The sequence below is a fragment of the Physcomitrium patens genome, chromosome 3 (assembly GCF_059467195.1).
Source record: "Physcomitrium patens ecotype Gransden chromosome 3, ASM5946719v1, whole genome shotgun sequence".
In the NCBI taxonomy this organism is placed as follows: Eukaryota; Viridiplantae; Streptophyta; class Bryopsida; order Funariales; family Funariaceae; genus Physcomitrium; species Physcomitrium patens.
This window is the reverse complement of record NC_143412.1, coordinates 11,073,904-11,088,605: the sequence shown is the minus strand read 5'-3', so window position 1 is coordinate 11,088,605 and position 14,702 is coordinate 11,073,904. Positions and strand designations below refer to the sequence as shown.

At 43.4% G+C, this 14,702-nt stretch overlaps 3 protein-coding genes across 5 annotated transcripts; 1 reads left to right on the top strand and 2 right to left on the bottom strand.

The window, feature by feature from the left end:
- Positions 1-357: 357 nt before the first annotated feature.
- Positions 358-3,480, bottom strand: LOC112279941 (NAD(P)H-quinone oxidoreductase subunit N, chloroplastic). Of its 2 annotated transcripts, XM_024514751.3 has the most exons (6): positions 3,406-3,480; positions 2,597-3,007; positions 1,755-1,871; positions 1,472-1,557; positions 805-903; positions 358-538 (listed from the first exon to the last, which is right to left on the bottom strand). In XM_024514751.3, the coding sequence occupies exons 1-5, from the start codon at positions 3,475-3,477 to the stop codon at positions 822-824; spliced, it is 768 nt and encodes a 255-aa protein (XP_024370519.1). In that variant the 5' UTR covers positions 3,478-3,480; the 3' UTR covers positions 358-538; positions 805-821. The 2 variants fall into 2 exon arrangements, with proteins under 2 accessions (XP_024370519.1, XP_024370518.1); XM_024514750.3 differs by lacking the exon at positions 358-538 and having other exon boundaries at positions 744-903.
- Positions 3,481-3,886: 406 nt separating this feature from the next.
- LOC112279940 (phosphatidylinositol 4-kinase gamma 6) lies at positions 3,887-8,500 on the top strand. Of its 2 annotated transcripts, XM_024514749.3 has the most exons (4): positions 3,930-5,393; positions 5,916-6,068; positions 6,335-7,807; positions 8,048-8,500. In XM_024514749.3, the coding sequence occupies exons 2-4, from the start codon at positions 5,918-5,920 to the stop codon at positions 8,173-8,175; spliced, it is 1,752 nt and encodes a 583-aa protein (XP_024370517.1). In that variant the 5' UTR covers positions 3,930-5,393; positions 5,916-5,917; the 3' UTR covers positions 8,176-8,500. The 2 variants fall into 2 exon arrangements, with proteins under 2 accessions (XP_024370515.1, XP_024370517.1); XM_024514747.3 differs by having other exon boundaries at positions 3,887-5,393; positions 6,335-8,500.
- A 1,062-nt stretch (positions 8,501-9,562) lies between these two features.
- Positions 9,563-14,081, bottom strand: LOC112279939 (uncharacterized). Its single transcript, XM_024514746.3, has 10 exons — positions 13,948-14,081; positions 12,997-13,751; positions 12,418-12,704; positions 11,896-12,174; positions 11,543-11,669; positions 11,300-11,361; positions 10,811-11,032; positions 10,524-10,645; positions 10,267-10,405; positions 9,563-9,941 (listed from the first exon to the last, which is right to left on the bottom strand). The coding sequence occupies exons 2-10, from the start codon at positions 13,670-13,672 to the stop codon at positions 9,780-9,782; spliced, it is 2,076 nt and encodes a 691-aa protein (XP_024370514.1). The 5' UTR covers positions 13,673-13,751; positions 13,948-14,081; the 3' UTR covers positions 9,563-9,779.
- Positions 14,082-14,702: the final 621 nt, after the last annotated feature.

Genomic DNA, 14,702 nt, shown 5'->3' with positions numbered 1-14,702 from the left:
AACCCAATGATCAAACCTAATGGCATTACTGGAATCATGCAATGTAATCTGCTTTCGGTACCTGATATTTAGGTCCAGCTGCTAAGTTCTAATTGAGGCCGAATGCGATTTTATGCAAGTTGCATCACTAACTTTGAAATGGAATTGCAGAGCAACTTTATCCAGGACATTTGCGGAAAAAGTCAAGCATATTGTGCTCTAGTAGATTACTGGGGCATCTCGTCCACGTGACATCACTCACCGAATTCCGAGGACTGAATATTTCAATACTGGCCTGTAACGGAGGGCCCATAAACCCAGTCTCATGAATCAAAGTATTATGATGCAACGTCCAACATGAATCACGGGCTATGGTGCTGATAGGAGTATGCACATTTGGATTAGTAATGAAATATTTAAGACATAATCAAGATCATGGACAATTTAATCAATAATCACTGCAAAATATTCTGGACGACCATGAAGGCCGCGACATCTGTTTATCTTAGTTTCAAGGAATTTTCTAAGAATGTTTCTGCGCTATCCCACTCGTCGTAACCTGGTCAACATGAAATGAAGTCAATACAAACCGTACACGTTTTCTAGAGACTACGTCACGGAAAGACACATCTTTGCAACTCTAATTTTCAAAGGAACCTCTCAATTAACATGAATCTCCACGGAAAGACCTGTAAATTAGCAAGATAGATGCATGATGTTCACAATACGCAATTGAATCAGAATAATGCAAATCCCGAAAAGGGTAACCTAGAAAGTGCGCTCAGGAGGTAATATTCATGGTAAATAACTGGTGGCAAATAGTACAATGCTTGTTCGACAAATCAAGTTGAAGCATCCGCGTTCGCTTCCTGAGGGGCTGGAAGACCTGCCGCGTCCTTCAGTGGTCTCCATTTGAAAGACCTCCTGAAAAGAGAATCAAAACGATTATGTGAGAATCGAATTGCAATAAAAAAAGAATCGGATTGATTGAATGAGCCGTTTGAACAAGCAGCCCTAAAAAATGAGCAATGGGGTTTATTCCATGAGAAAGGGGACACTCAAGTACTGTCTTCACAGTGTCGCTTGCCATGTTGATTCTCTTGAAACGATGAGTGAGTCACACGTGCTATGGCATTGTAATAGAAATTCAACTATTTCAGCGTAGAAATTCTAAATCAAAACGTATTTATAGTTCAAGTTTGACCTTCGTGAATAATAACAATATAATATTTGTTACCATCACTATCAGCTATAGTTTACATCCAATTCACACAGATGCAATAAAAAGTTTACTACAATTGCAGAAGAAGACCACTATCACATAAGAAACAAAATTGGAATGCTGGGAGAATACTTAAAGATTATCACAATCTCCACACGAGCTGTCTGAGGAGCATAAGTAAAACTCAAACCTAATGTGTGCGCATCTCAACATTAGCAACTCTGCTAATACCCTTTAGTCATTATAAGTTCATTGTAATGAGTTCCTTACCAGGTCCCACATTCTGCAATAACCTTCACATTCGGACGAATTGCCGGGAGCAGTGCAAGAAACTGCAACTCTGACTTCGATAGAACCTGCCGACATGTTTATGTTAATAACATAATGAACTAAAAAAAGTGGTTTGAAAAAGTAACTCACAGCAGCACCTCTTCAAGTAAAGCTTAGATTTTACGTAGAGTCACGAAATTCTTCGGGTGGATCATCGCAATGTGATAAAATAAGTCCAAAACACAACCACACACACAAAAATAAAAAGGATGCTATTCCTCACCTTAGCCTCCAAAACCCAAAGAACGAGGCCCTTGCAATTCTTAGGAAGAAGAGAGAGCCGGTAGTCGACCTCCGGTGGAAAATACCAGCGCGCGATGGTTTGCTTCCCAAGATGGGCCTGCATAGAACCGGTTTTATTTTCTGTTAACTAAAAGTCTCCATTCTTGAAGATCCTCGTTGTTTTGCTAGCAACTCTACAGTTCGAAGTGCTAAAATAAATTATTTATGCACTCATCGTCATCACCTTCCCATGACCCCTTTTGTTATCAATGTGATCAAGATGTTAAAATAAATTATTTATGCACTCGTCGTCATCACCTTCCCATGACCCCTTTTGTTATTAATGTGACCGAGATGCAAATTTGGCCTGATTCTCCAAAATGAAAAACGGTACTAATTGCCAAAAGATACGTCACCGGAGACATAAAACTTCTCCGAGTTGTTAGAGTGTGTATTCTAAGCATCGCCTGACTTAAGGTATCGCATTTCCACATCCCTGGGGAGATTTCGATCTAGCGTAGTTCAATGTGCCAGGAATCATAATATCATTCTATCATCCGTTCTTTACATTTCATGTTCTAAAAATGCTCCATATTGACTCCCGCCTTCCACAATGCTTCACCAAAACTACAACCCAAGAGTAAAACGAAATTTAAGGTGTCCTCGTATCAAGGCCCTCAATGCTCGATGTAGTAAGATAACTCGTTAGGCCTCGAATGCAACCCTGGTACCATGCAATCCATTCTCAATCCGTTCTCAAACCACTCGTAAAATTAAGATTAATAAACGTGTGAGGAGCTAAAATGCCTTTCTCAGAATCGTCAAAGATGTAGAACTTCTTACAGGTCGCACGCCATGCACTTTGGTGAGGTAAGCCTCAGGGTCACCCAAGCCGCGCGCCGAGATATTCATGAAATGGTATCCTTCGCTTTTCAAACGAGTGCTGTAACGACCTTCATAGCCGCCCTCAGCAGGAGCATACACAGCAATTGAGCCATACTTCTCAACATCACCGACCCATTGGTCAAGGTCGAGGCCCAGCAAATCTCCCCCTATGAAATCACCCAGACCACCGCACACCACCTGAAGGGGCCGTCGTTGAGGAGCCGAAGCACTCCAGGACCTCGCCCTGCGTAACGAGCGCTCAGAGGGAAGTCGTAAAAACGCGAGCGAGGGTGAATTGGAAGAGGCAAGATTGGACCGTGGTGCGGAAGAGACTAGAGCGAATCGGCTAGCGGTAGATTGCACTTGCGTCTGTGAGATGCACAAATTCAATCGTGAGAATTCTTAACACAGCGCTCTTCTAAAATTATGAAACACCAACAGCTTCTCACACTTGCACACGAACTCGACATTCTCCAGCGACCAACACCAATCCGACAGTTCAAGAAGGATAAACGTCAACACAAACTGAAAGACTTCAAAAATCTCCACCATGAGCTAGAGCCGAACCAGCATAAACCCACACAGAAAAAACAACTGCCACAACAATAGACTACATTATTCACCCAGCAGTGAAAGAATCGCAGAAACTCCAAAAGCATTCGAAATTATCAGGAACCAAAAAAATTCAAGGTGACAACCAACACCCATTGCGAAGAATCCAGCACACAATCCACTCAAACCCACACTCAAAGCTTCAAAAAATGTACCTGCGCAGCAGAGGAGACCACCAAACCTCCCTGCATCTTGCCAACACTCGAAGCACCCACGGAAACCTCCATCCATCAATCGACCCTCAGAAGAATGAGCTCCGCAGCCCAGCACTCGTTGTGACCCACAGCCAGCCAGCCAGCCACTGCATCATCATCAAACTGAAACACCCACCATCTCCACCATCCGCTGCGATTACTCGCGACGCTAAGAATCAATCCACACCAAGAAACTTTGGACTCAGAGAGGATGAGCTTCTGAACCCCACGACCGCGCCACCTCAGACAATTTTGTCCGCCACCTCAGATTTATATGATCCCACTCACAGCTGACATGGCAAACCAACGAGGCGGACGTGGAAATTTGTTCATCCATTGTAAACTAGGACGAGGGCTCCTGTTGTTCCATGTCGACTCCGTTTCTAGAAGGTGCACTTTATGTAGAGCCAGTTCTGTTCCCGGAACGTTTCCCATCCAAGATTCTAGGTTTCGGGAGCCTCCCTTTTCCTTCCAGTGAGTCGCGCGGTGCACTTGTCGACGTAGCGATTGTGCAGAGAGAGCTCGGATGGATGCTGTGGGAGGGAGCTTGGCCAAGCGAGGAGGAGAGAGTGGACATTCTTTTGAGAGTCTCAGCATCCGGCGTTCTTTCTGTGGATGCTTGTAGGAGGAGTCAGTTAGCACCGCTGCATTGGGCTCTGCTTTGCCATGTTCGGCATGCGTCTGTAGCAGCGAGTTGACTGACTTGTCTTTTCCCCCCTGGCAGAATTTGTGAGAAATTTGAGTCTCCGTGGCGTGTAGTGATAGTGGCGTGTGAAATTTAGTGTCGCCCCTCGCGGTGTGTATGCAGATCGGTGCGTGTTTGAGTTCTTGGCTTGTCGTGAGCGTGTAGTGAAGGGTATTCGGAGTGTTGTGCCATTTTGCATTGTGTGTCTCGGGTCAGTGGCTGCTGCTCTGCTGGCCTAAACCCCTTCGCCGGCCAATTTGTGTGCCCTCACTTTTCGAAATTGTTGAGCGGCAGCAGGGTGTGGCTGTTGGAATTGACCGCTTTGTGCTGGCATTGTGAGTTTGAAGGCTTGTGTAGTATGTGCGGGTTGTTGAAGATCGTTTCCTGTTTCATGACGGCTGTGTTGTGAGGGAGCCATTTCTGCTGGCTGATGATCTGTTAGGTTAGGGTTTCCTCTGTAATTATACTGTAGGATTGGTGGAGTTCGCTGAAGCTAGGCTTTAGCCTGCGAGCGACAGCTGTCGTCAAGTGGCGGAATTTTCTCGACTAGTTTGAGAGGGACGGGAATTGTACTTTGCAGAGGGGAATGGGTTTCTGAAGTGGTGGTCACGGTTTGACAAAGCTTGGGACTGGGGGATGGTATGTTAGCTTCAGAACTTACAGCGCAAGCTTTGCAAATGTAGCTGAAAAGTTGATCACGGGTCACACACAGGGCTCCGTGAGTGGTTTTTCGATTTTGGAGCTCGGGTGCTTCTAGCCTTGCCAGCGGTCCATTTTCGGGCGATGAAGCATGAAGTGGTTTTTGATCGAAGTTTGAGTGAGCGCATTGCATCGGTATCATCACTTTTTTCAAGGATCGCACCACATGTTTAGAAATTGCCAATAGCTCTTACGCACTGGTAGTAAGAGGAATATCCTTCTAGCACCAGCCTTGCGTAGGCCTGGTAATCAACTCTTGCTGTGGTTCTTTGGTTTTTCAGAACCTACTCTGTAAAAAAAATTCAATCTCTGGCCGCGCCGTCTTCTACACAGTGACGGACGGTTTCGTGTAATGGTAATTAAGCTGGTAATTAGTGGTCCTAGTTTAGGCGATTTGTAGATCTGCAAGAGAAAAGGAAGTAATTGCTCATTCTGTAGCCTGGGACGGCAAATTGCAGCTCTGTCATTGGATGGTTACGTATTGGACGAAGCCACTGTCATTGCCCTTTCCAAGAAGAGTACTCACACTCCAAAAGGAGCAGTTTGCGCTCTGCATAAGGTTCAGGTAAACAGGATCGCAGCACCTTCGCTTCACTTGTTTTTGTGCACCAGTGATTGTCCTGCATCCCTGCCAACCCGTGGGCCCCTGTGATGGAAACTCCAATCTCTTAGTTATAATTTCATGTGCTAGTAAATGTGCAAGCAATAGTTGTAGGTAAGAAGCTGTTTATTTCGAAATTCAGTCTTCTACATGTCATTCTGTAAACATTTTTTGGCACAACTTATCATCCTTGTATCTTGTATTGTGCTTATATAGTTTAGTGTGAAGCGTTACCAATCATGTATACAAGCTCATGCTTCTTGTGCACTAATTTAATCTGATTCCTTGATAATGTCAGCTGCTTCAGCCGCTATGTACATGAGTTATTTCTAGCATCTTTAGATGGAACAATGTTCATAATCGGCTTTGTTAAGTCCTGCTCACTTTTCGAATATGTTCATCGTCCTATGAACCAAAGATATTCTTGTAAGAAGACAGCAGGGATGATTTTCAACTTAAATGATGATATTCTTGTGGTTGGTTCAGGCATGCCTCCCAATGCACAAGGCCCAGTGCAAGTTCGGAAACCTCTGACAGTTCCAGATACAGTTAATGGCCATAGTGTGGGCAGAAACGGTTTTCATTCAAATGCATGCCGTCAAGCAGGAGGGCGACGAATTTTTGTGCAAGCTTACTCAGGTGAACGAAAATATTGTTAGTATGACATGCTTGGCCAATGTCCACGTTGGTTTAAATGTCATCAGCTTGGCATGTACTCAAGGCTGCATGTGATGCACCTCTAGTAGAAATTAGGATATCATCGTGTGTTACACTTGTAGACTTGATCTTTGAATTGTTCTATCTCATGATACCTGACGTGAAGTTCACCAAGTCTCATTTGGTGTTGAAGAACAAACGCTAGAAAGGTACAACTTGGAAATGACGTCTGATTTGATGAAATGCAGGAGACGTTCTTGGCATTGAACTAGACAGGGATGACAAGATAGAATCTGTGAAGAAAAAAGTGCAGGCTGCATTTAACATCCCTACAGAGCAAAGTACTTTGGTTTTTGGCGACCATGTTCTTGATAAGGATTTAAGTGCAATAAGCAGCGATGCTCCTGTTTTACTCAGGAAGAAAATATCCCGGAGCTCCTCAACTCCGTGTTTGTCACCCAGAAGCAGAGATGTCCATCAAAACAGTGTGTTCGAGATCGTGGGTGGTTCAAAACACTCTACCAAGATCAAGCGGCTTGTGCGAGAAGCAGCTAAAGGCGTCGAAGCCGGGGTGCAACCCGTCCTAGCAACCGGGGGTATGGGTGGAGCATACTATTTTCGAAACTGCATGGGAGAAAACGTAGCAATTGTAAAACCCACTGATGAGGAGCCTTTTGCACGTAATAACCCAAAAGGGTATGTCGGCAGAGCATTAGGGCAACCTGGTCCAAAGCCCTCAATTCGAGTGGGAGAGACTGGCTTGAGGGAAGTGGCCGCTTACCTATTAGATCATGACCATTTCGCCAAGGTGCCGGTGACAGCTCTGGTGAACGCAACTCACCCTATATTTAATGTTAATGCAGAGTATGCAGGTGCTGGACATTCACAACCAGGCAGTGCCAAATTAGCGTCGTTTCAGCAGTTTATAAGACATGACTTCGACGCAAGTGACTATGGCCCTTCCCGATTTACTGTTTCTTCTGTACATCGTATAGGAATACTTGATGTCCGTTTGTTCAACACCGACCGACATGCAGGCAATATATTAGTGAAAAAAATGAATGTTGAAAATGGAAGTTTGTTTGAGGAGGCGGTGGATCTTATTCCTATTGATCATGGCCTTTGCCTTCCGGAAACCCTTGAGGATCTATACTTCGAATGGCTTCATTGGCCACAGGCCTCTATTCCCTTCTCAAAGGAAGAATTGGATTATATAGAAAAGCTAGACCCTGCCAAAGACTGCAGTTTGCTGCGGAAAGAGCTTCCTACAATGCGAGAGGCTTGTTTACGCATGTTGGTGCTGTGTACTATATTCCTGAAGCTGGCAGCAGAAGCAGGGTTGACTCTCTCAGAAATCGGTGGCATGATGACTAGAGAGCTCTGTGGCGAGGAAGCTAGTGAACTTGAAAATGTTTGCGAGCTAGCGAGGATGGAGCTTTTATCATCTAGTCCAGAAAGTGATGATTTTGACGGCTTCAATCTAGCAGAGGATTTCTCAGACGATTTCCAGTTTGACATGGACGACCATGTTGAAGTGCCTGCTCTGAAGCTTCCTGATATTCACAGAAGTCCCAACTCCTCTTCACCTGCTAATGGGTGCAGATCTATGTCACCATTGTCAAGCTCCCCTTCATGGTCTCCGCGCTTCGAGTTGAGTTCGCAAATCGGTCTATCAAACTTTCGCGCTCTGGAAATTTCTCCGATTCGGCCCTCACCTCTGGGTATTCCACCGGACAATTCTTTTTCCTCGCCATCTAATGACAATCAATCTTATTCTTTGTCTCGCATGTCAGTGCCATCGAGATCCACCTCTCTGAAAATTGGAAAGTTTCGTTCTCATACTCAAATCGAAAAGCCACATACAATCGGCCTTCGTGGGTATGCAGCGATGAATGTGGCACAAAACGTGCGTTGTACTAAAAATGCGAATGACCTCATCCATGGGCCTCTTATTTTGGCAGATATGAGTGAGAAGGAATGGTCTCTTTTCTTGGAGGGCTTCCAGGAGCTCCTACCTGAAGCTTTTGCCGAGGTAAAGTTTAAGAGCAAGAATCAGGTCCAGAGACTTGGAACTTCTTGTCGGTTTTGAAGGTTTGTGGATTCAAGTATGGAGCGGGATGTGGTTGAGGCTGCAGTTGCATCCATTGTAGATTTTTTATAGCTAGATAGGTCTCTCCAGTTTTGGTGCAGACTGGTGAGGGTGTGATTGATGTCCTTGTTTAACAGTGTTCTTGTTTCTACGTGCTAGCAATTTAGGGCTCTCTGATCTCAGTTGCAGCCTGCTAGTATAGTCGCAGTATGAATACGCTGCTTACGGCTTGCTGTAAGATCTGGCTAACACTTCAGAGACAACAATCAAGCAGAATTTCGTTAACTTTCAAGCAGTAAATATCACTGAATTTTATTGGTGTTGATTTTTTTTGTTTTCTAATTATCATATGTCATCTTGGACTGAACTTTAGTTATTTTCTCCTAATTTCACTTGCAGTACACTGAATTTAGTTCATCAGTTCTGTTATTTTCGCATTTACCTCTTGTTGGACTTTCTTGTATGATTGATCACTGCATGTCTGTTGTGAAAACTCCCGGTAAGAAACAATCAGTAAGATACTGTATTTATAGGGTTTTTGTAGAAGCTAGGGCCGTTGGATCATTGTAAATCTCTGATAGGATAGTGTGCATGCCAAAAATACGTGTACGGTAACGGTAATTCCGACATGCAAGTCCTGCAAGTGGTCGCTTGTGTTTGTAATCTCTCTGAAACGTGCGTTCTGTTCAATGATATTAGAATCCGCACTTTGGAATTTATGTAGCTTGCTTGTATCACCAAGTACTCTCTTCTCCACTCTTTGGCAACATTTCTTCACCATACTTTATAAAAGTTGCATCTCTTTATTTAAGGCAAGGTTAGACATCCTTTTAAGGTTAGATGTCCACGGAATCTGTCACGACACTGTATTATTTACTCCACTTCCATCTCATCAATCATAAAGTACTCACAGCTCCTGTGCTCAATAAGGTTAAACTGAAAGCAATATACTTCAATTTACAGCACTCACCAAAAAGTTTGATGGGGTCCACATGCTGAGCCCCCATTCATGATAGATAGATGCACAATACATTGAAATGTGTAGGACATCGTTTTCTCACCTTTTTGGATTCCGTGGGAGTTGCATACAGCGTTCTACTATCTAAGTTTATTGATCTAGCATTTGATCGTAAAACGGTGCATCTATAAATATACATATACAAACGTATATTGGATAGTGTTTGGCTACATAATCTTACTTTAGACCACTTTCTCTTGTACTCAAGAATCGGCAGCACCCTTGGCCTTCACACTCAAGGGTACTTAAAATCGTTCCTTAATTGGCTAAATTTCAGATCAAATATTCTTATTCTCGCTATCGACACTACCTGATCTCACGTTAAGTTCGGACAGATGCTCCCTAAATTCAAACCAAACGAGAAACTAGTACAGGAAGGAGAGTGCTTAAAGCGAATTTTGCATGACGGTTACAGAGTCCAGGTAAAGCTGCAGAAAATACAATTGCTGTTAACTGAACATGTGTGCTAACTAGCTTGAGATTAATCTCTACTCAACAAGGAATTTGGAGGTCTAGGAAAATGCATTTCGATTCGGTTTAGTAGCTGAGATTACCATGAATGTAACAATGAACTATTTTAAGCGTATTAATGAGTGGACCCAACAAGCTGCTGAGACATTTTTGTCTCGAGTCCTGTGGACCCAGGAAACTGTCCTATATCTTGACCTTCGACATTTGAGAAGCCTTTTTGTAGTCCAATACTGAACTCTTCAGGGTTTAGTTCACCTCTATCTCGGAAATCCGCAATCTGCATGTAGCACGTTTGGAGAAAATGATTAAGTACTTGGCAAGTCAATCCATTTAAGATAGAATTAGTCAAAAAAGAAAAATAATGGAAGAATAGCCTCTGAACCCCGGAGATAAAAATGAGACAAAAGATCTGACAATTTCCTGTCGATACTGACCCATCTATTTCTGGAATCAGTATGCCCCTCCCATTCTGACGATTCTTGAAGATCACGAACCCTTTTCGGGTTGTTCAAAGGAGCTTCCATGGAAGTCAATATTACATAGAAGCCTTATGAATTTACTTAACAGTAAGGTAGTTCGAATTTGTGGAATAAGAAGCTTACATGTTCAGCAAGTGCCATGCCGCTCAGTGCTGCTGCCTCTAAGCTGGATCCTAAAAGCCAGTCTCCACAGATGCCGACTCGTGCAACGGGATCAAAAATACAAGGAACGCCTGGAGTATTTGTTGGTAAACCGGCTCCCCTACAAAATCATAGTGCATCAACAAACATTTGAACGTGGAGTAAAGAAACACATGTCACTAACAGAACGAACAGTCGTATTTAATTGTTACAAAAGCAAAAGGTAAAGCCTTGCATACCAAAGTTGAACTTTGGTGAAAATTGGAGTCGGCATGGCTCCCTCGGCTAAACCAAGAGCAGTTCCCACTCCTTGAAGCATCTCCTTCCGCACCCTCTCTGCTCTAACTGCTGGAATGCTTTCCTGCGTGGTAAAGATTTATTAGAACATATCTTATAAATTTGCTTCAAAATCCATAATGCATGTAATCAGCAAATCCAGAAGACTTTGGTGAATGAAATCATGACTTACAAACCACAAAGTACACTGTAATTTCATGAATTGATGTATTCCAAAATGTTGTCTCACCTGCGGAACCTTATTCCTTTTACCGAACGCAGCAGTGCTGAAGAAGGTCCAACAGTGAGGGCCATCCTTTTTAAGCTTGTAACTGTTGTTCGCCATCCACGACACAGCATTCACTCCTTCAATGAAGGCACCGTCCAGACGGCTGCTCTCAAGTCCTTCTGGAAGAGGTAGTGGCTCCTCGAAAGCAGCCAACAAGGCCCAGATTGAACTCAATTCCAGCCTCTAATGTCCAGAGTAGTGCACAAAATCAACATAAGGATTAACTCCAGAAAGTAGTTATTTTATATAGATAACAAAAACCTACGCAGATACGATGAATGAAACATGAAACTAAAAAATGTTACTAAAAGCAACATACATTACACCTCTCTGAATGTAACTTTATACATACATACATACATACATACATACATACATATATATATATATATATATATATATATATATATATGTGTGTGTGTGTGTGTGAATAATAGGTTTAAATTATACCTTCATCTGCTTAAATACTTCAGGTGCCCCTGATGGCGCAAGCAGACGATTTGCACATTTTCCTGCCATATTTACAGATTCAAAAACACAAATCACAAATACCTCAAATACCTCATATCCACAAAAATAAGCACCTCCTTGAGATACACGTGCGATACAGGAAATCCAGAGTTCAAATTGATAAGAAACAGAACTAAGAAGAAAGCTACTAAAAACTGGATCGTAGTGGAAGAAAAACCTTACCATTATGAGCAATTACGACTGCATCGAATTCGCCGTGAGGTTTCCCATTCTCGTTTAGATGCCACAGAGGGCCCTTAGCATCCATGTTGCTGATCCACACCGGCCTTTTCACTTCAATAAGTCGGCCCTGTCAGAAATTTGCACGTACGGTGCCACCGAAAGTTTGTGAAAAGATAATAAAAGTTAAGAGCTCCTTGCATGATTGGAGACAGGTGTTCGCAATTGAACACTACGTAAAAATACATACATGTTAACAAAGTCCTGTAGGACCATATCCTCGATTTCATCACATGCGACACTAAATTGTGAATCCACAAGCTAATTAGCTTATTCTGAGTCGGTTGATAACTCACTCGTGAGACCATATGATCGGCGAGTGGCCGCATTCCATACGTTCCGACATAACGTGGCACATCATCCGCCAAATCAGAATACTTTCCACCAGCCTGCAACTTTCCAACAACTCCTTTCCATTCCTTAACAGCACCTTCATCGATCCATCTATCCACAAGTTTACGAAACTTCGGATCCGAGACAGTAAAGTACTGAGCCGCATGGTCAAAAGTTAAAGAAAGTCCGTCCTTGGTGTGGATATCTCGAGTTGCCATGCGACCACCCAGGCCATGCTTACCCTACATATCACATACAGATCGTAAGTTGAAAACCTGATAGAGAAAAGACGCAAGAGTGTGTGCGGAGACTTGAAAGTGCCATGTACAGACTATTAGTCAAAGAGCAACTAGGTATTATCAGTAAACAATCATCCCGGTCAGTACGTTGAAAACAGCCCAAGCACGGAATACTATACAAGAGTGAATTAAGAACACATTTCCTAAGGTGAACAAGTCAAAATGTGATGGTTAAAGAAGGCTTACAGTGTCGAATACGGTAGAACGAATCCCGAGTTCTTCAAGAGTAAGAGCACATACAAGTCCTGACATCCCACCTCCAAGAATGGCAACGTGTGGCTGCTTGCTCATAGGAGAGTCAAAGTGAACTTGTGGGGCTACGGCTGGCTCCCTCTTCGCCTTTCTTGCAGCTTTAGGGTCTTCTTTCCAGTCTGGATGCTTATACTCAACCATCTCCCCAGTGGCTTCGTCCAGTACTAGTGTGTTCCTAGGCCTGTCGCTTCTGAGAGCATTTCTTCGAGCCCATGTTCTCCCTGATATGAGCAATAACAGTAAGATACGGAAAGTCACTGCAAAAACTAATCATCGAAGTAATGCTGAGCGGAAAAAAAATAACATCATGAGGAATATCTTTAGCAGAATTCCACACCATACCAAAGATGCCCTAAAAGTAGCTTCTGTCTTGCAGTAACAACTGAATGCATTAATAAGGGCATTTAATCACTATCTACATGATGGAATTTAATGCTTTCAAGCGAGTAATAAAGTTTTCAATTCCCTTTTACAAACCGATAACAAATTCTATACAAAGGTCTAATACACTACCGCGTGGAGCTGATCCTCTTCCTCGTCCAGAATCTCTTCCAGCACTTCGTCCACCTGTAGCCGCGTCTCTGAATTCTCCTCTTCCCTCAGGACGGAAGCCTCCATTTTCGTCCCACTCGCGTCCTTCGTCTCTTGAATAAGTGTCTTTGGAAGCTACTCTGTCATATCGACCGGTTCCTCGACCTCCTCTAATCCCTCGACCACCTCGGCCGCTTCGACCGCCCCTGCCTTGAGGAAATGACCTTCTGTCGTCGTTAGAAACCGTTCCAAAATCTGACCGGTCGCCAGCACCACTTGTTGAGGCTCTCTGGTACGACCTGCCTGCAACCTCGCCTTCCCCTGAATCCCTCGAAAACGTCTGGTCTCTACCATCGTCAAACCTTCTCCTCTCTCCCATTTGAGGCTTGAAGCTCCTCACATACACATCGTCGTCGTTTTCACCTTGGTCGCTGTAACCTAAGGCACGCAGAGGTGGCAACTTGGCTCTAAATGCCACACCCACCACCCTTCGAGGGGAAAAGAAAAGAGAAACTGAATGCGTGAGCGTATTCTCGCTTGGAGGGCGCTTCAAAGTGGCAGGAACCGTGGAGGCAAGAACCTTGGCTGAAGACGAGGGAAGCAAATGCAGAAACGACGATTGAGACAGCAGGTGCTGTGCTGCAGCAGATGAATACATTGCACCCAACTCCTTCACTCACACCGTCACTCACACAACCTCCTCACAACCACACCCAATTGCAACCTTCTTCTAGTTCCTAAACTCACCACAACACCAATACATCAGTGAAACCACATTTCGCACGACGAATCACCGATTAACAAAGGAAGTAGTGCAGCAAACAAAACCCACATGAGATCAGAACGCACGCTCTAGTCGACAGGCTCACTACACAAACACAGCAACTCAACACTTAACAATTCTACTCAAGCTCTGGGAATTTGTTGAGGTACCAATGAAGCCAGTTTGGAGGAAGAAACTGGAGATTGCGGCGATGGGCACAAAGCACACAAGTGCTGCCTTCCTGCGATGTTGAATCAGGGGTTTGGGTTTAGGAAATTGGGAATTCGACGAAGCCTTATCCAGCTGAATCCTTTGCGTTAAACCTCAACTGTCTCTCTGCAGGGACCTAGCTCCTCGGATGGATGGATGCTTTTCGTTCATCATACATTCGTACATCCCACTGTAATGTTTTCATCCATCCATATGTGCGTGAATGCAGGGGCGTTTAGCAGGGAGGATTCCCTCGGGAAAAAGCCAGGTGTGGAAACGATGTGGATGAATGAATTACCATGTTCACCCCTGTTCATCAAGTGCGTGGAGTCCACCCTCGATATGTGTTTCCTAGATGAGTGTTAAAATTTTATATGTGTTCCCAAAAAAAAAAAGTTCAAAAAATATACTACTTTGATAATTTTTAAGAGAATCTATAAAAATTATGCTCCCCTCTTTAATAGATTCACCTCAATAAGTATTAAATTTGGATGAAAGTGAGGCTATGAAATTTTATAATTTGGATGAAATTGGATTAGGTCCATCATGTACATATCATGTTTTGGTTGGCATTTATAATATTATATATAGTTCACAATATCTTCATACATCATCTATTCTACATCATGCAGATATTATTGGCTATAAATTCCATCATACTCTTTGAGATTTAAAGTTCAAGCTCTCTTACATTAGCTTCTTTGTATTACAATAT

What these genes read in the sequence shown, in the direction of transcription:
- LOC112279941 (XM_024514751.3), bottom strand. Translation starts at nt 3,477, where the DNA reads ATGGAGGTTTCCGTGGGTGCTTCGAGTGTTGGCAAGATGCAGGGAGGT. An exon ending in TGGTCTCCTCTGCTGCGCAG is followed by an intron (nt 3,008 to 3,405) that starts GTACATTTTTTG and finishes TGCATCTCACAG; the next exon opens with ACGCAAGTGCAATCTACCGC. An exon ending in ATTGCAGAATGTGGGACCTG is followed by an intron (nt 904 to 1,471) that starts GTAAGGAACTCA and finishes TTCTCTTTTCAG; the next exon opens with GAGGTCTTTCAAATGGAGAC.
- LOC112279940 (XM_024514747.3), top strand. Translation starts at nt 5,918, where the DNA reads ATGCCTCCCAATGCACAAGGCCCAGTGCAAGTTCGGAAACCTCTGACA. An exon ending in TTTTGTGCAAGCTTACTCAG is followed by an intron (nt 6,069 to 6,334) that starts GTGAACGAAAAT and finishes GATGAAATGCAG; the next exon opens with GAGACGTTCTTGGCATTGAA.
- LOC112279939 (XM_024514746.3), bottom strand. Translation starts at nt 13,672, where the DNA reads ATGTATTCATCTGCTGCAGCACAGCACCTGCTGTCTCAATCGTCGTTT. An exon ending in CCGATCATATGGTCTCACGA is followed by an intron (nt 11,670 to 11,895) that starts GTGAGTTATCAA and finishes AATTTCTGACAG; the next exon opens with GGCCGACTTATTGAAGTGAA. An exon ending in AGTCGTAATTGCTCATAATG is followed by an intron (nt 11,362 to 11,542) that starts GTAAGGTTTTTC and finishes TAAATATGGCAG; the next exon opens with GAAAATGTGCAAATCGTCTG.